Source organism: Oncorhynchus tshawytscha, linkage group LG12 (genome assembly GCF_018296145.1).
Source record: "Oncorhynchus tshawytscha isolate Ot180627B linkage group LG12, Otsh_v2.0, whole genome shotgun sequence".
In the NCBI taxonomy this organism is placed as follows: Eukaryota; Metazoa; Chordata; class Actinopteri; order Salmoniformes; family Salmonidae; genus Oncorhynchus; species Oncorhynchus tshawytscha.
The window spans coordinates 39,031,852-39,051,005 of NC_056440.1; the positions used below are offsets into that span (position 1 = coordinate 39,031,852).

Genomic DNA, 19,154 nt, shown 5'->3' on the forward strand with positions numbered 1-19,154 from the left:
CAGGCAGATCAGGTGCAAACAGGCCCCAGCCCTTGCATCACCCCTACCTGAGGCTCGTCAGAGTCCGTGTGGTCAGACTTCACAAGGACCCAGTCAACCACCAGCAGGTCAGAGCATCTACCAGGCAGTAAGTCACAGGCCCAGTTCAAAATTTAAGTTTAGCTTCAGCTTGTGTGTAATAGGTGATTTTTGTCAGATTTAAGCCTCACTTTAAAATGTTGGTTGTTGATTCATGTGTGTTCTTGTTTTGGTGGCTGTGGCATTTTTTATTGTGATTATACACTCATGGTTCTTGTTATTTTAATGTAATAGATGTATCAAGGGATGACACAGAGACCTCTGGCTCTGAGCAAGACAGTGAGCCAGAGCTGCCAGGAGATGTCATGGAGTCCCTCCCAAGTGCATCAAGCACCAGATATGCTGTTCCAAAAGGACCCAATGGTAGGCCAGTCCTATACCTTAAACTACACATTTTAGTTAGCAGCTGTTAGTATCTAATCTTGTGGATCCCTTAATTATACATTTCCATAGAGATATGACACATTATTTCATGTGTTTTTCAGACATTTCAAGATCCAGAGAAGAGGGTTCTGTACAGCCGTATTTGAAATCATTTCCCAGAACTCGGCATGGTACTAGGAAAAGGGCTTTCAACAGCTCCTGGTATAAAGGACAATTCATGGCTTGAATATTCTGTAAGTCAAGATTCAATTTATTGTTTCGCCTGTATGCATTTTTCTCTGCCCAATGCACCTGAATCTGCTTTCACATCACATTCAGGTTTTTGTAACAGGACAAAGGCGCTGTTTAAAGATTCTGGGTTTAAGCTCCATTCACAGGCAGAGCATCATATCAATGCTATGTATGCTTGGAATCAGCATAAAATGGCTATTGACAGCAACTCATCAATGTTAGATGTCATAAATGAGGACCGGAAAAAGAAAGTAGAGGAAAACTGTACTTACATTAAAACAATTTCAGATGTGCTTCTATTAACTGTCACTCAGTATACCGCAGAGAGGTCATCGAGAGTGCTGACTCTCACAACAAGGGCCATTTTTTTGACAATCTTAGAAGAAATAGCAAAGCATGACCCTCTCATAGAGAAAAAGATGAATGCATGTGGCAATGCTAAATACACAAGCCACCAAATCCAGAACAAAGTTCCTGAGGGCTTAGCTGAGATGGTACAAAGTGAAATAATAAGAGAAGTAAAAGAGAAGTTTTTAGTGTAATTGCAGATTTTAACGAAACAATAACAAATGTCTTTATTTGTGAGGTACTATTACTACGGGGCGGTCCACGAAAGCTTAGATAAAGCAGGTCTCACAAAAATGATAATTGATTGCCTTGAAAACATGGTCTGGACTACAGAAATAATCTTATGAGCGGAAAGCATTCTGTTGTGTGTGTGCACGGATTAAAAACAGTGTCAGATTTGCATTTCATGTGCACTCTAATGCACATTGTTTGAATTTGGTTCTTGTTGATGCCGTAAAATCAGTACCTGAGGCATTTAACTTTTTTTGCTCTCCTGCAGAAGCTTTATAACTTTGTATCTGGCTCGTACATCCATCTCAAGTGGCTTGCAGTTCAGAAAGAGCTGTATCCACAGCAGCAGTCCAGAGCACTACAGAGACGTACGGATGGAAGGTGGGCATGCAGATACATGGCTTGCCGTAATCTGAGGGACAGGCTTCCAGCAGTTCTAAGAGTGCTACAGGATATCACACTTTAAAATATTTATGATAGAAGGCCCCTTGCCTCCATTGATCTTTCTCATATTTAAATTTTATACGGCTTTTGGCTACCTTATGCAAAGTGTTAGTTGATGCTAAATGATTTCTGACAAGCTCTCTTGACCTTGCAAGGGCTGTGGATCTAGTAGGTGCCCTTACAGACACATTACAGGACTACAGAAGTGAGGGTTACTTTGGAGAACTATGGAAAGAGATTACAGAGCGCTGCAAAATAAGTGTACAGTTTTGAAAAGACAGCCTAAAACAAGCTTAAGATTTCATGACTCATTGATGATGAGCACTGCAGGACACAGAAATAGTGACCAAAGTGATGGTGAGAGCTTCCAAATAGCTCTCTTTTATCAGGTGCTTGACAGTCTCACAGCTGAGCTGCAGAGGTGTTTTTCAAAGAAGAATTGTGAGATAATGCAAGGAGTCCAGTCTCTCAACCCAAAGAGTACAACATCCTTGAATGAGGAGCTTCTGTTTGCCTTTGCTCAGACCTTTTGAGTCCGATTTAGAGGACCTCAGACATGAGGTTCATCAAACCAAGCGGATTCTTGATAGGAGAGAGAAAAGTGGAAGGAACAGACCATTTACTCTTCTAGTCTTTGACTTTGTTGTGTTTCTAGAACCTTATAAAGAGGTCTTCAATGAGCTATTTCGACTTTGTAAGATTTCTGTTACACCAGTCAGCAGTGCTTCTTCCGAGAGAAGCTTCTCAGCTTTAAAACGGATTAAAACCCACCTTAGGACAACAATGGTTGATGACAGGTTAAGTCACCTGGGAATTCTCAGCGTTATGTCAAAGAGGGCACGCTCTCTCAACATGGATGAGTTTGTGAAACATTTTGCCAGTTCTCACCAGAACTGCAGAATTATGCTGTTGTAAATCTACCTAGGATAATTTGGCACTTAGGTGGTCCCTCTGGTCATGATTAACACCTACCTGCACTTTGTACTAGCTAGTACACTGACATTCTAAAATGATACATCCAAAGGGTATCATGACACACAGATTTAATTTGGTCTTGATTAGGCCAATTCCCAAACTTTTCTTTGCTATTAGTTAACATTATATATATATATATATATATATATATATATATATAAGCATAAATATGATACTGTAAGTTTGTAATGATTTTTTATTGTTCAAGTCCATTTCTGCTTGATACCTGGTATGTCAAATCTTACCTCCTTGGTGCTTGAGCTTTATTTTCTGAAAATAATATTTTGGATATTATTAAACACTTATAGACCCAGATGATATATTCATGAAAACTGTGTGTGTGTGTGAGTGAGAAAGAAATTGAGCTGCAGTTCCGAGGTAGAGACACTGACTATTCATAGTATGTTGAAGTATTCTAGTAAAGTAACCCTTTTGGACCACACTATCTGCCACATTGAAGAACTCCGGGTTAAGTGAATCATCACTTCTACATCTAATCAGCAATCATAGGATTCATTCATGCTGCTTAGATGCCAGGTTAGTTTTTTTAGGTTACATTAATTTTCTGTCATGGTCTCTGGACCCCCTGAAGTAGCCTTTGCCACCCCATGTATAAAACTCTAGTTCTGCCTGTGTCTAAGTAGTGAAAGCTATCATACGGTATAAAAGTGAACAATGCGTCATTGCTGAGCAATGCTTCAAAACCTATTTTTACAACACTAGGCTTATAAAATTCCTGCTATGGCTGTCCCATGCGGGCGCACGCTTCGCTTGTGGCTAATCGCACTGTCGGCAGGTGGAGTCCCTTCTTGGTGCGCACTGATTAACCGCCCACTATCCTTGCCGAGGATAAAAATGTGACAAGATTCATTTTCAGCATCAAACCCTGCTGTTGTAACATTCTAGATATGACTAGCTCCAACAAAACCGCTGTGGACATTGCGCACGTCTACAGGGGGACGTTTATGCACTCCACCGATCACACAGCCGTGGAAATTCTGGAGGACAGGCTTCTGGGAGTGGACACAGAGGGGAAGGTCTGTCAGAATTAAACTTTGAAAGTGTGTTTCAATATCTATGAACAGCATACATTATGTTAATTAATTTAGAAATAATCCTAGCAAAATGTATGTAAAGACTTTAACTTATGATTAGGCTATTTTACATTGCCAAAGTGTCATATGCGTAGGCCTAAGTGGAACTCGCATTGTTTTATAGGCCTATGTTTTCCATCTCTTTTATATATTTTTTTAAATGGTTGTATTTTATTTATTTGCTGCCCCAATTTCAATACATTTTACAAACCTGCATAGGCTAGGTAAATCTTTTCAAAACACTATAATAGTTAGCTAACTTTGGCACACACAAAAATGCCCCAAGCCAGAATTGGATTCAGCATTTTTGTATGGATACCATTGACCTACACACATTTTCTTCAAAAGAAGATAAACCTGTTTCCTGCAATCATTATAATTGTACAGTGTGTAACTCCAGTAGAGGCTACAAAGGACCTGTGACAGCTGTCACAAAAGTTGTGAAATGTGGTCTGGACTTTGTAATAATAGTTTCATGGAAATCGTTTCTTGCAATTTTACATTGCTTTGTCATGCATGTGATGTTTTTTATCACATGTATTTTATTTCAAAGGTTTCCCAAACTGACTCATGCCACCCAGATCAATTATGAGATTTCATTTGGTAATTGGTTGCATGTTTGTGTAGTGTGTGTGTGTGTGTGTATACAGTGCATTAGGAAAGTATTCAGACCCCTTGACTTTTTCCACATTTTGTTACATTACAGCTTTATTCTAAAATTAATTAAATAGCTTTTTTTCCCTGATCAATTTATACACAATACCCCATAATGACAAAGCAAAAACAGGTTTTTATAAATTTTTGCAAATGTATAAAATAAAACATCTGAAATATCACGTTTACATAAGTATTCAGACCCTTTACTCAGTACTTTGTTGAAGCAACTTTGGCAGCAATTACAGCCTTCAGTCATCTTGGGTATGACACTACAGGCTTGGCACAAGTTTCTCCCATTCTTCTCTGCAGAGCCTCTCAAGCTCTGTTAGGTTGGATGGGGAGCGTCGCTGCACAGCTATTACAAGGTCTCTCCAGAGATGTTCGATCGGGTTCAAGTCCGGGCTCTGGCTGGGCCACTCAAGGACATTCAAAGACTTGTCCCAAAGCCACTCCTGTGCTGTCTTGGCTGTGTGCTTAGGGTTGTTGTCCTCTTGGAAAGTGATCCTTCACGCCGGTCTGAGTCTTGAGTGCTCTGGAACAGGTTTTCATCAAGGATCTCGCTGTACTTTGCTTCGTTCATCTTTCCCTTGATCCTGACTAGTCTCCCAGTCCCTGCTGCTGAAAAACATCCCCACGGCATGTTGCTGCCACCACCATGCTTTACCGTAGGGATGGTGTCAAGTTTCCTCCAGATGTGATGCTTGGCATTCTTGCCAAAAAGTTCAATCTTGGTTTCATCAGACTAGAGAATCTTGTTTCTCATGGTCAGAGTCCTTTAGGTGCCTTTTGGCTGAGGAGTGGCTTTTGTCTGGCCACCCTACCATAAAGGCCTGATTTGGTGGAAGGCTGCAGAGATGGTTGTCCTTCTGGAAGGTTCTCTCATCTTCACAGAGGAGCTCTGTCAGTGTGACCATCGGGTTCTTAGTCACCTCCCTGACCAAGGCCCTTCTTTTCTGACTGCTCAGTTTGTCCGGCCAGCCAGCTCTAGGAAGAGTCTTGGTCATGGTTTCTTTTTTTCAAATTTCGAGTCGCAGTTCCCTTCCCTGGAAGTGGATGGCGGCAAATGTTTTATGTTTAAACTCAGACAAAACAGAGATGCTAGTTCTAGGTCCCAAGAAATACAGAGATCTTCTGTTGGATCTGATAATTATTCTTGATGGTTGTACAGTCGTTGCAAATAAAACTGCGAAGGACCTAGACCTTACTCTGGACCCTGATCTCTCTTTTGATGGACATATCAAGACTGTTTCAAGGACAGCTTTTTTCCATCTACATGACACATACCAAAATAAAGCACTAAATAACTTCAGTTTGTGCTAAATACGGCTGCTAGAATCTTGACTAGAACCAAACATTTAAAATAAAAAAAATAAAAAATGATCATATTACTCCAGTGCTAGCCTCTCTACACTGGCTTCCTGTTAAGGCGAGGGCTGATTTCAAGGTTTTACTGCTAACCTACAAAGCATTACATAGGCTTGCTCCTACCTATCGTTCCGATTTGGTCCTGCCGTACGTACCTACACGTACGCTACGGTCACAAGACTCCAGTTGTATGGAATGGTCAGCCTATCCATGTGAGGGACACAGGCTCGGTCTCAACCTTTAAGTCTTTACTGAAGACTCATCTCTTCAGTAGGTCCTATGATTGAGTGTAGTGTGGCCCAGGAGTGTGAAGGTGAATGGAAAGGCACTGGAGCGACAAACCGCCCTTCCTGTCTCTGCCTGGCGGTTCCCCTCTCTCCACTGGGATTATCTGTCTCAAACCTTATTATGGGGGATGAGTCACTGGCTTACTGGTGCTCTTCCATGCCGTCTCTAGGAGGGGTGCGTCACTTGAGTGGGTTGAGTCACTGACGTGATCTTCCTGTCGGGGTTCGTGCCGTGGGGGAGATCTTCGTGGGCTATACATGGCCCTGTCTCAGAGCAGTAAGTTGGTGGTTTGAAGATAACCCTCTAGTGGTGTGGAGACTGTGCTTTGGCAAAATGGGTGGGGTTATATCCTGCCTGGTTGGCCATGTCTGGTGGTATCGTCGGACGGGGCCACAGTGTGTCCCGACCCCTCCTGTCTCAGCCTCCAGTAATTATGCTGCAATAATTTATGGCTAGGGTCAGTATGTTATATCTGGAGTATTTCTCCTGCCTTGTCCTGTGTGAATTTTAATTTTTTTCTCGGAGGACCTGAGCCCTAGGACCATGCCTCAGGACTACCTGGCCTGATGACTAGTTGCTGTCCCCAGTACACCTGGTCATGCTGCTGCTCCCATTTCAACTGTTCTGCCTACGGCTAAGGAAACCTGACCTGTTCCCCAGACATGCTACCTTATCCCGGACCTGCTGTTTTCGACTCTCTTTCTCTACCGCACCTGCTGTTTCTGAATGAAAGACCTCCAGACCTGTTGCACCCTCTCAAACACTGATTATTATATTTTGACCCTGCTGGTCATCTATGAACGTTTGAACATCTTGGCCATGTGCTGTTAGAATCTCAACCCGGCACAGCCAGAAGAGGACTGGCCACCCCTCAGAGCCTGGTTCCTCTCTAGGTTTCTTCCTAGGTTCTGTCCTTTCTATGGAGGTTTTCCACACCACCGTGGTTTTGCATTGCTTGCTGTTTGGGGTTTCAGGCTGGGTTTCTGTATAGCACTTTGTGACATCGGCTGATGTGAAAAGGGCTTTATAAATCAATTTGATCATAGCAAAGAGTCTGAATACTTCTGTACAATAAGTTGTTTCATTTTTATTTATTTTTCACAAACCTGTTTTCGCTTTGTCATTGTGTGTAGATTGATGAGGAAATGTTTTTATTTAATCCATTTTAGAATAAGGCTGTAATGTAACAATGTGGATAGGTCTGAATTACTTCCCGAATGTACTGTTTGTTGAGGGTGTCTGTGTCATCTGACTATGCCTTAATGTGTTATAGTAGATCAATTATCAATGCATGGATAAATTATATTTAAATGAATGAACACCTTGTTGAGTTAGGCTCTGATTGTTTCTCTCTTGCGCTAATCAGCACCTTGTTTTTGGTTGCTTCTCATGTTGACAGATTGCCTTCATTGGGAGTGGGCAGGAAGTCGACAGTCTGTCACAGAAGTGGGGGTTTGAGGCCTTGGCCGTTACACAGCTTGGACAGTAGTGAGTGAAGAGTCCATCCTATGAGAGTAACACTGATTTCTAATCTATTTGTGACTGAACACAACCAAGTTATTATCCTAAAGTCCATTTTGTTGTCTGTAGTGAGTTCTTCATGCCAGGGATGGTGGACACCCACATCCACGCGTCTCAGTACAGCTATGCAGGCACAGCCCTGGACCTGCCCCTGCTACAGTGGCTCAACACGTACACCTTCCCAGTGGAGGCCTGCTACAAAGACTTGGAGTTCGCCCGCAACGTCTACACCCATGTCGTGGTGAGCGGTCTGGGCCAAACTAACAAACCTCAGCCTATAGAAGTCATCAGGGTCGTGTTCATCAGGCACCAAATGGAAGAAAACGGACTGAAACAGACCTGGACTTGTCTAATAAGAAACACACAATATTTTAAAATATATGCTGTTGCGCACCTGAATCAATCAGTCCCACTTGCATAGAGGATTATAGACCATTCTTATCCTTATTTTCTATTCTAAATCGTCTGTTATACTTATTTAAAGCCTTGTGTTGCAGAGGTTAATATTGCAATGATAATGGACACTCGGGAGCAGAAACTTTGGTTGCCGTCTTTAATTTCCCTTGTGTCTATTTTCTCTCGTTTTTCGGAATTCACTGCTGGGCAGGGATAGGGATGCCAAAGGAGGGCCAATAGCAGGCTGCTATGGCCATTTTAATAAAGGTTAAAGAGAGAGGTTACGTATGTGAAGCTTTAGCTTATTTTAAATGACCTGCAGTGTAGCAAAAACAATACATATGTGAAGTATTTAGGTTGCTTCCTTGGCTACTGTAAGGAAAGCTCACAGAGTGACAGTAGCATAGAAAATCTGATGAAATCTGGATACATTGTAACACATAGCAGGCTAGGGCAGGTGATATTTGCACTGATGGAGTGGATGTTTATGAACAATAGGGCCTGAATACTAAAACAATCTCTTGTCTATTTCAGAAAAGAACCCTGAGAAATGGTACCACTACGGCTTGTTACTTTGCCACCATACACACAGACGCTTCTCTCCTGCTGGGCCAAATCGCAAGTGAGAAAACAGACACAAACCTGCACACACTCTACCGCTCACTTGCACAATGGCTTAACATTGAAACATTGTACTTTGACCTGTTCCCAGTGTTCTTCTCGCCTGTGTAACTCTTGTTTATTACATAAGTATTAATGACGGAGGAAGGGAAGAACATGCTCTGTGATAAAAGAGCACGGGACATTATTTGACTGGCTATAAACATTAACCTCAGTCACAATGTACAACTATCTGGAATACACACACACACACACGCCTCCACTGCGTAAGTTGTTATGCAACAACTTATCAATCAGTCTCTTTTTTTTTTTAAAGGGGGATTGGGACTCCACTCTTTCAAATGTGTTATATTTATTTAGACAGGAAAGTAGGGAGACGGACACCAGGGGACTGTATTAAAAGTGGTGGTGTGGGGATTATAACCTCGCTGCCGGGGGACACGATACAAGTGGTCTGGAGACAGCTGTGTTGACTGCTAGGCCAGCCTCCGGCACCCAGTCTCTCGCTATGCAGTCGGGTTATGTTGACCATGTTACATTTGTTATTTCACTATGAAAAGCTGAGACTTTTGCTCTGACACTCACGTCGCACAAGAGTCATTAGAAGGTAAGGGTTCTTCTACATAGAAAATCATACACAATTATTGCATTGGGATCGTCCCTGATGTTTTCCTAAGCTTTGCTATATCTCTCAGATCCACTTCAGAATTATCCTGTGGATGTTCAAGTTTATTTCGCCAAGTTCAATTTCTGCCCCGGACTTTGTGTCTATAATACTGTAATAAGATCGCATAGTCACTGTCACAAAGTCCAAACTCCACACAGTTGTCACTGACTAGTTGTATAATAATTTCCCGCTAAGGAAACCATTTCTGCAATAAAAACATGAGGTTATTGCTTGCCAGACCTTTTTATGTATTGACATTTGTCAATAAAACTTATGAATGTAACTGTTTTATGTTTTGTGTTCTACTTGTTGTCCTGAAAATAAAATGATAAAACACTTCAGTGTGAGGTTAAATGAGGGCAGGGATAGCAGGTAATGAAAGTATTGAGTTTCAGGTACAGGGATTGGCTGTGCATGAACATCTTAATTTGCTCCATTCCATCCTTGTGGTTACCCACTGTAATGAAAATGATTTTCACGAACACCAGCTCAGAACAAGACATGAACATAGGGTTTTGTATGTAGAGGAATCTGTCACTTTCACATCTACTTACTGCATGCATGGAATGTTTGTCCTTTGGTGGTTGCATTACTCCTCCTAAACCGTCCAGAGTTTGTAGGACACCAGAATTGTTTCACCACAACCAACAGCGCTCCCACCTTTTGGTTTATGAGATTTAATGTTAGCTTTAGTTTATTATTTAGGTTATTCCAGGATGCTGATGAGCAACATTACAAATGTCCCTTTTGACTCCAGTCTGATACGGTCTCCACAGAGTGCTACTCTAATCACACCAAATGCAGCTCCCCTGATGGGTGATTTCACCAGTTTGGTGACCTTTTCCAATGTTTCTTGTCATTCCAGATGATTTTGGACAGCGTGCCCTTGTGGGCAAGGTGTGTATGGATACAAACAACTTTGTCCCACATTACAGAGAGACGCCAGACGAGTCCCATGACGAAACCAACAGGTAGGTAATAGACAGAAGAGGGGTCAAGGCTGTATACATAATAAAGATTTAAATGATTAGAGCAGGTGCTTTGCACAGGAGGGATTTATGGGCTCTCACAATGGCTTTTCATGCCTCTAGACCGTAAGGTCACATGGAAAAGAATTTCCTTGGAGGAGGATAGAGTAATGACTAAGAAAAGCATATTGAGTCATGACTGGCTTGTGCAGCAAGAACCAATGGGAACAGACATGTCATTCTAGACTTTACATGACTTAATGGGACTTTCCAGCACAGGGGTTCCCATATCTTTTTGTCCTGCCCCATTTTGATATCTGGACCCCAACCATGTGGGAAAAATTATGGCATTAACTAACAGTGACTGTTTCATTTTTATTTGGGGCTATGGCAGTCAATTGAAAGACATTCTAACAGTATTTCTGATTGTCTTCTCAGCTCCACATCGCATGCTTTTAATGTGGGGCTATGACAGTCGATTGCAAATGAGTCTGACATAATGTATCTTGTCTCATCACCACTAGTTGGATGGGTGTGGTTGATGCATGTCACGTCAGAGCTTCTCAAAGTCAGGGGTTTTAATGCAGATGAGCGCAATGAATCCAGCTTCACACAGACATCAGCTGGCGAAGGGTACCATGAGTTTTATGGTGCTTTCAAGACCGGGAACTCTGAAAATACTAGGTCAGTAAGTCGTAGCTTTAGAAAGAGGCCCGAGTTCCCGAGTTGGAGAACGCAGTCGGTGATAGTTTTTTTTAGAGTTCCCAGCTGTCTTAGATGCACTGAAGACAGAAGTCATAGATTTTAGAGTTCCCAGTTCTTTTGAATGCGGCATTAAGAAAAATATGTCCTCGTGAATAGAATCCCCCAACATGTATAGCGAACATGGGCATCTCGGCCCTCACAGCTAACGTCCACTTGGAGAATATAAGTTGGGGCATTTCTGAGTCATTTAGTCAGTTTCCTCTTATTGCTAGAAATAGTTTACATTCTTAGTTTAAAAGTGTTATCTGACAAGGGTATTGATGTGAGTTTCTGTGTCTCTGCCTCCCCACACATAGTTTTCACCATAATATCAAAGTATCTGCATTAGTGTGTGGTTTCATAGCGGGCCTAGCCGTTCACCATGGGAATGATTTCAAATGCAACGGTCAAGTGCAGCCTTTTCCCATGATCTAATGGTGCTTTGTGGTTGAAGTTTATCATTTAGATTTGAATCATTTTTATTTTTAAGGTTAACCACATTACGATGATTTTGAGACACAAAGGCATATATTTTTTTCTGTATTTTTTTCCCCCTCAGGATTTTGGATATTCTCGCGCCACCCTACTTTCATATCCAATCCCAAGTTTGAGAACTTCTGCTCTAGCCTCACAATATATCTCACAACATTTGTCATATTTCAACATACATAACAAGTATGGCCCTCAGAAAACAAAACTCATCAAATGCATCCTCAGCAAAACTGAAAGGAGAAATTAGTGAGGAAATCATTGTCTCTGAGCCAGTTGCTGCAGTCTGAAAAACAGGATTCAGTCCTTCCTTACACTCACATCTTGCCCAACACACATCTGAGGAGTATTAATTAGGAACCAAACAGAAGGAAATGGAATGAATCGGAGAGGGACCTACCTGATAGAAATTTGTTTTCAAAATTCTTTTGAAGGAAAAAATACAAATGTGATTATTGTCTTGTGTTGCTCTAGGTTCATTAGTGAGATGTTGAAGAAGAAGGTAAGACTCCTTAGCCCTGCTAGCACAGGGGGTTCTAAGGGTACATGTACAAGTCAGTGGCAATGTAGGGATTGTACCCCCCCCAAAAAAAAAAAAAAAACATTTGTGATCAGAATCTGTGAAAGGAGCTTTTTAGGATTTTGCTCACTGGGTGTCTTTCTGTCTTGTTTGGGGCAGTACCCCCTTGTAATGCCAGTGGTGACCCCGCGCTTCGCCCTGTCTTGCTCTGCTGCCCTGCTGGGTCACCTGGGAGAGATCGCCAAGAATAACCACCTGCACATCCAGGTGAGCTTTGCCAGCCTGTAGCCACAGTAACCAAGTCAAGGGGATCCTGTGGGAATGTGCTTTGAGGATAATCATTTATTTATCTGTATTTATCTCCCTTCCATTCTCTCTCTCTCTCTCTCTCTTGAATTCATACACATTGTTAATCACCTGAAGATTTAAAAAATACATTGATCGTCTCTGTGATCCCCAGAGTCACATCAGTGAGACAAAGGAGGAGGTGAAGCTGGTGAAGGAACTGTTCCCAGACTATGACTCCTACACAGACGTCTACCACAAACACAACCTTCTCACTGACAAGGTTAGCCCAACACACACACACACAGTACAAGGACATTCTATGGATAATGAAAATCATATTGCTGATTTATAATGATAGTGGTGGTAATGGTAGTAAGTATGCTGATGATTATCATGATAGCGGTGGTAATGGTAGTAAGTATGATGATGATTATAATGATAGTGATGGTAATGGTAGTAAGTATGATGATGATTATAATGATAGCGGTGGTAATGGTAGTAAGTATGATGATGATTATAATGATAGTGGTGGTAATGGTAGTAAGTATGATGATTATAATGACAGTGGTGGTAATGGTAGTAAGTATGATGATGATTATAATGATAGCGGTGGTAATGGTAGTAAGTATGATGATGATTATAATGATAGTGGTGGTAATGGTAGTAAGTATGATGATTATAATGACAGTGGTGGTAATGGTAGTAAGTATGATGATGCTTATAATGATAGCGGTGGTAATGGTAGTAAGTATGATGATGATTATAATGATAGTGGTGGTAATGGTAGTAAGTATGATGATTATAATGACAGTGGTGGTAATGGTAGTAAGTATGATGATGATTATAATGATAGCGGTGGTAATGGTAGTAAGTATGATGATGGTGATGGTTCACAGACTGTGATGGCTCACGGTTGTCACCTAACCGATGAAGAGCTGAAGCTGTTCAGAGAGAAAGGGGCGTCCGTCGCTCACTGTCCCAATTCCAACATCTCGTAAGTGTTTCTCATTACCCTACAGTTCACGTTCCCTGACTACGCGTGTTTTTCCCAAGGGTCATTGATGGAAGATGTGAAAGGAAAGACCATGTCTTAGGATTTAGAAATAAATCACGATTCTTATTTTTATATCATACCCTATTCTTTTAAAACACAGCGGTGATACTAGATATCATATCAGCACTCAAGATAGAACCTGCCCATGTTCTCTCTCTCTCTCCTCTCTCTATTTCTCTCCTCTCTCTCTCTCTCTCTCTCTCTCTCTCCTCTCCTTATTTCTCTCTCTCTCATTTCCCTCTCTCTCATTTTCCCCTCTCTCTCTTCAGGTTGTGCAGTGGTATGCTAGATGCCCGCAGGGTTCTGAACCACAAAGTAAAGCTGGGGCTGGGCACAGGTGAGTCCATGACAACACACTACAAAGCAGATCATCTTCCTTTTACCAGAGCGCACTGTGTTCTGTATCATTTTTAGCCCATGTGTGCTGTATGAAAAAAAACAAATGTACTATCCCTGAGTTGTCCATATTTTAAATGTATAACTAAATCAAGGCAATCGTGATTGAGTTATATAATAATCTATATATTTTTGATCAAATTAAAGTCTAATGAAGTTATTTCAAATTGCACTGATAATATTATTTCTTAGAATAGTTATTTTACATTCATTACGATTTGGGATGATCCTGTTTTTTCATTGAGGCCGGCAATAGAGGCAACTTTCTTCTAGGTTCCCTGTCCGGTATCAAACTGGCTTGATACCATAACAACATGAGATAAGCTGATCTGCTGGTTTATTTTATCACACAGGTGCATGTTATGTCCCGTTAGTATAGTTTTTAGAAAACCAGTGCTTTTTTTGTTGCAATTGGCTCTGTGTTTAACGGATTAATACATTTGTATGTGTGTGTCTGTGTTTCCGGCCTTGCAGATGTGGCAGGAGGCTACTCTCCCTCTATGCTGGATGCTGTGCGGAGAACGTTGGATACCTCTAAAGCCTTGACCATCCAGGACCCCCAGTACCAAACGCTCACCTTCGAGGAGGTCTTCAGACTGGCCACACTGGGAGGCAGCCAAGGTGGGAGACCTGGCCGGAGGGGTGGGAGGGTCATCGTCACCACTATTATTAAATCAATACATCAATCAGTATGAATGATTTGATACATGATGATTTATGAATTGATACAGATTCATGCGCTCAGATGTTACTTTTCAAAACGCCTGTGCTGCAGCATCGATACATTGCTCAAAGCACAAACGTTCTCATAGAGTGATGCCAAGCCAACAAGTTTATTTGTAATCACCTAAACGGTAAGGAAATACATAGGTGACATTTCTGAAATATAATCCACTGACTGTACAGGTATATCCACTTTGCAGCACATGTTTTTGACCTGCACTACAGTCAAAAAAAACTTTTAATGAACCCAACTGTACATCTATGTATTTGTTTATTGAGTCCTTGATTGATGAATAACTGATTGATATTCTGAGCTCTGGGTTGATTGTTTGGTTTGTAGCCCTGTCCCTGGATGAGCATACAGGAAGCTTTCAAGCAGGGAAAGACTTTGATGCTCTGCGGGTGAACACGGCCATAGCAGGAGGACCCATTGATCTCATCAACCACGGAGAGGGGCCTAAGGTAGGAACCAGTCTCCCAATACATAGAGCAGGGATCATCAACTAGATTCAGCTATGGGACAATTAATTTCTTGAGCGGATGGTCAGGGGGCCGGAACATAATAACAAATAATTTGTAGATTGCAAATTGATTGCAAGAAGCCCAAACGGATATAATAATTTCACACCTTGCTTTCATTTGTATACGATCACATACCTGTATATCTCTGTTATGCGTGGGAATACATTGGAACAGATTTCCAAAATTAAAATCACTTTGAGCTGATTTGCCTGTGTTCTTACTGTCTTATGTCCCAAAGAAATATATAAAAAAATATATTATTTTTTTGCTTTAAAAAAAATTGGGGGGCCAAATAAAATGGGAAACCCTGTTACCTGTTGAGTCATTCTGTCTCCCAATACATAACATTCATCTTGGTTCCATTTGATTTCAGGTGCTCCTGGAGAAGTTCTTGAATTTGGGTAAGAGTTTTGTTTCTGTCTCTCTCACACAATAGGTTACATGTTTTCAGACTTTGGTGGATGGGCCCTTTACGTGCCATGAAAGTATTGTGGCGAATTCACTGATAGCCACCACAGGGACTCAAACCTGGTTCCTTGCAGCTGTCAGCCAAGAGGTCCAAAAGTCTTGAGGTCATCACTAGGTGTTGTAAAATCTCTCAAGTATGTTCAGGTTCTTTTTTTTCTCCTTCTTTGTTCCCCCTTTCCCTTCCTCCTTTCAGGGGATGATCGGAACATTGCGGAGGTGTACGTGGCAGGGAAGAGAGTGGTCCCATTCGTGGAAACAACATAGATTTGGGTTTGGTTGCTGGATTGTTGTCATCTTGTTACCATCTGTCTGAACCCTCTACCAGTTTACCTGACTGCTGTTGTAACAGGACAGGAGGTGATGAGGAAAATGTATTCAACGAGAGGGATTATTACTCTATATACAGTGTGTGTGTGTGTGTGTTTTCAATCATCTAGTGTAATTACATACAGTTAAATTCAATGGATGATATTGCTGCTCATCGTGAAGTTCAGAGTGAATCCTATGTTGTCATACTTATGTCGTGACCCAAAGAACATCATTGTCTGTTGTTTTTGTTATTTCAAAGTCGAGGGAAATGTGTGTGTTTATGAATGTAGGTTTATTCAATACAAGTAACTTTTATTTCCTGAGAGGGAACTTCATCTATGGTGGCGGCTTGATATTAACAAGATATATAACAACACAGCAACATAGAACACGAAAACATGTGCAGTATAATAGATTAGATGCAATCATAGGCCATATACAAACACAAATAAAAATGTCAAGGGTTGAAGAGTTTGATGGATGATGGCACAAAACTAGAAGCTGCTCTTTTAGACTTTGTATGCCAGAGATCTGTATCTCTGCGCCAGGAGGGAAAGGGAGTTGTACTGGTCCAAGACTTATCTCCGTGTGTAAGGTCCAAAGCTATTTGTTCCCCCTATTGTATCTGTAGCTTTGCATTTGTCCAGATTTTACAGCATCCTTGACTTCGTCTCGGGCCTAACAACACAAGTGCCAATATATCCTCCAAACACCGGTTTCTCTGGCATTATCGCTTAACGGTCATTATTATGCAACTGCTGTTCCATGCTATAGTGCTGAGTTTAGCAGAAAAAGCTACAGAGTATCTGCATGATTTTAAGTGAAAATGTGTCTCTTTTGTTTGTAACATTTTTCAAGAGTTTTCACACCTGGAGGCAAAGGTTTTAACACATTATTGATAGTGGTTCCAGGATAAAGTGTAGGGTTATATGAAAATATAGAGGCTGAACACTGCAAACAGCATAGCTTTAAAATTATTTTGTTAAAGCAAACATTCCTCCAAGCCAGATATTTTCCCCGTCTCACTCACACACAGATCTACTGCACTGTAGACCCATCTGTGTGTGACAGATGACAAGCTAGAAGTGACCATGTCCATTTGACAGCCTACCATAGCACAATGTGGGATGTCTGTCATAGACAGGTCCACTATAAAGACTACAGAGATTCGAGTTTCTGGTCCACAGCAAACACATCCCATTATTTATCATAATTGTCAGCGGTGTTTAATTTGAGCCGGATACTGCTGGAACAGGAGTGTTTCCTTCCTCTTCAAGAGGTCGCCAATGAACCTAGAGCAACACACAACACCGTTTTGGGACTGTTTTGTTCTGGACACCTATTTGGCTGGATCGCAATAATTAAAATACAAAATGTCAAAGTAGCCTGTCATTACGATCATTTATGCGGTATTAAAACAGATTAAAGAGAAGTCTCCAGTTGTGTAAAATGACTGAGGTAAAGTTTCAAGTTGGATATTCGACAGATATTCGCTCTTTCAAACCTCAATAGCTTTCAAACCACTTGAGCCACAGATTCCAAATAAGTGTCATGATGTTGGAAAAATTGCACACATTGCGCAGGTCTTATTTTCACGATTTGGATATTTTAATTCGTTTTCCAAAGCTAAAAAAAAAACGTGGAAATGTGAGCAGGATTTGGTATTCCTAGTTGAATTAGTTAGGGAGTGTAAACAGTTTACATTTGAATTTCAATAGCTCCTTGGTCATGTGACCTACTTGACTCAAACAAGTTTCAGATTGTCCACTGACTACCTATCTATATTGCACACCCTTTGGTTGGTTCATTTTCATCTCACACGTGGACATTCTGAAGTTCGTTTGAGTCCAGTAGGTCACATGACCAAGGAGCTATTGAAGTTTTAAATTCTGAAAAATTCATGTAAAATCGAGTGAGATGAAAATGGACAAACTAAAGGGTGTGCAATGTGTAGGCCCACTGAGTGTACATTCTGAACCTTGTTTGAAGTCAGTAGGTCACATGATCAAGGAGCTATTGAAATGTTAAATGTTAAAATTCATGATGAGCAGCATTGCACACCCTTTAGTTTGTCCATTTTCATCTCACTTGATTTTACATAAATTTTTCAGAATTTAAAACTTCAATAGCTCCTTGGTCATGTAACCTACTGGACTAACGAACTTCAGAATGTCCACGGACTAGCCTTGTATATTGCACACTCTTGTTTGTGTACTGTAAAATCACGCAGTGTAACGTACATTTTTCATAGTTTTACATTTCAATAGCTCCTTGGTCATGTCAATTACACACCTAAGAATTGTGCAGTGAGTTTACACCCATATCGCATAACCTCTAGTCATGTATCTTCTATATTGTAAATTAATATTAGTTTGACAATTAGGGGGTTCAGTCCAGTGTTGTGTTTACCCTTTTCTTTAATATCTATCTATAATAATTGGTAGTTCTAAGTACTTATTTTCCCTGTTTTTTTATTTTGCCACAGTATTTAACAACGGTACACAATAGGAGAGAGACAGATAATATCTCCTTTCATCGTTAATATCAACCATAAAGGAAAATGGCAAAGTACGAGAGTCATTGTCCAAAGCAGGAATGGAGAGTGAGCTATTGCGGTAGGCTGCAGTGGGTTTGCTGGGCAATACATATATATACTGAACATGTAACCACAGTAATGATGGCCAGAAAATCAATGAATAAAAATGTTATATTGACAAATTAAACAAAGTGTAGATCTTTAATCTTCTCCAACATGTCAAGAGACACTTTACTTCACATAAGTACAAAACATTTCACAGTGTTAACTGTCTCTCTATCCCTGGTTGATGTATATTTCAGAGCCTCTTCAGTGTGGATGGGGTATAGCATACATTTTCAACAACAAAGACTGCACTTCCAGTTTGTGTTGTTTACTCCATTGAACTCTATTGTCTTCATTCCTAGTTACAGCACGTGGAACCACCGTTGGCAGGCAAAACATTCAATCTAAAACAAAACAAAGCGTAACACGTTATAAATAATATCAAATATCAACGCAGTACGACGAATTAGCCATCCATTGTGTTATATCATACATTGTCTTACATGCCATCACTGTTGTCAGAAACATGTTAAATAACGTTACTAACCCAGTCAGTCTGAGCCACATCCAGGTTTTTTTTTTAATGAATTTTTTGTTTCACCTTTATTTAACCAGGCAGGCCAGTTGAGAACAAGTTCTCATTTAAAACTGTGATCTGGCCAAGATAAAGCAAAGCAGTGTGACAAAAACAACAATGCAGTTACACATGGGATAAACAAATGTACATTCAATAACACAATAGAAAAAGTCTATATACAGTGAAGGTTCTTTATCAGTGGCACACATGAAGCA

General features: G+C 40.8%; 1 protein-coding gene across 2 annotated transcripts; it reads left to right on the forward strand.

Annotated features, from left to right (window-relative positions):
* On the forward strand, nt 1–17,460 carry LOC112263242 (guanine deaminase). Of its 2 annotated transcripts, XM_024439298.2 has the most exons (16): nt 1–127; nt 313–441; nt 564–695; nt 7,495–7,583; nt 7,686–7,857; nt 8,547–8,634; nt 10,166–10,271; nt 11,976–12,003; nt 12,181–12,288; nt 12,482–12,589; nt 13,206–13,303; nt 13,633–13,700; nt 14,234–14,380; nt 14,823–14,944; nt 15,378–15,405; nt 15,666–17,460. In XM_024439298.2, exons 3-16 carry the CDS (start codon nt 630–632, stop codon nt 15,734–15,736), a joined length of 1,299 nt encoding a protein of 432 aa, XP_024295066.1. In that variant the 5' UTR covers nt 1–127; nt 313–441; nt 564–629; the 3' UTR covers nt 15,737–17,460. The 2 variants fall into 2 exon arrangements, with proteins under 2 accessions (XP_024295066.1, XP_024295065.1); XM_024439297.2 differs by lacking the exons at nt 1–127; nt 313–441; nt 564–695 and adding an exon at nt 3,481–3,728.
* Nucleotides 17,461–19,154: the final 1,694 nt, after the last annotated feature.

Coding starts and splice junctions, on each gene's coding strand:
- LOC112263242 (XM_024439297.2), top strand. CDS start 3,600: ATGACTAGCTCCAACAAAACCGCTGTGGACATTGCGCACGTCTACAGG. Junction 12,004..12,180: donor GTGAGATGTTGAAGAAGAAG/GTAAGACTCCTT, acceptor TGTTTGGGGCAG/TACCCCCTTGTAATGCCAGT. Junction 14,945..15,377: donor ACCACGGAGAGGGGCCTAAG/GTAGGAACCAGT, acceptor ATTTGATTTCAG/GTGCTCCTGGAGAAGTTCTT.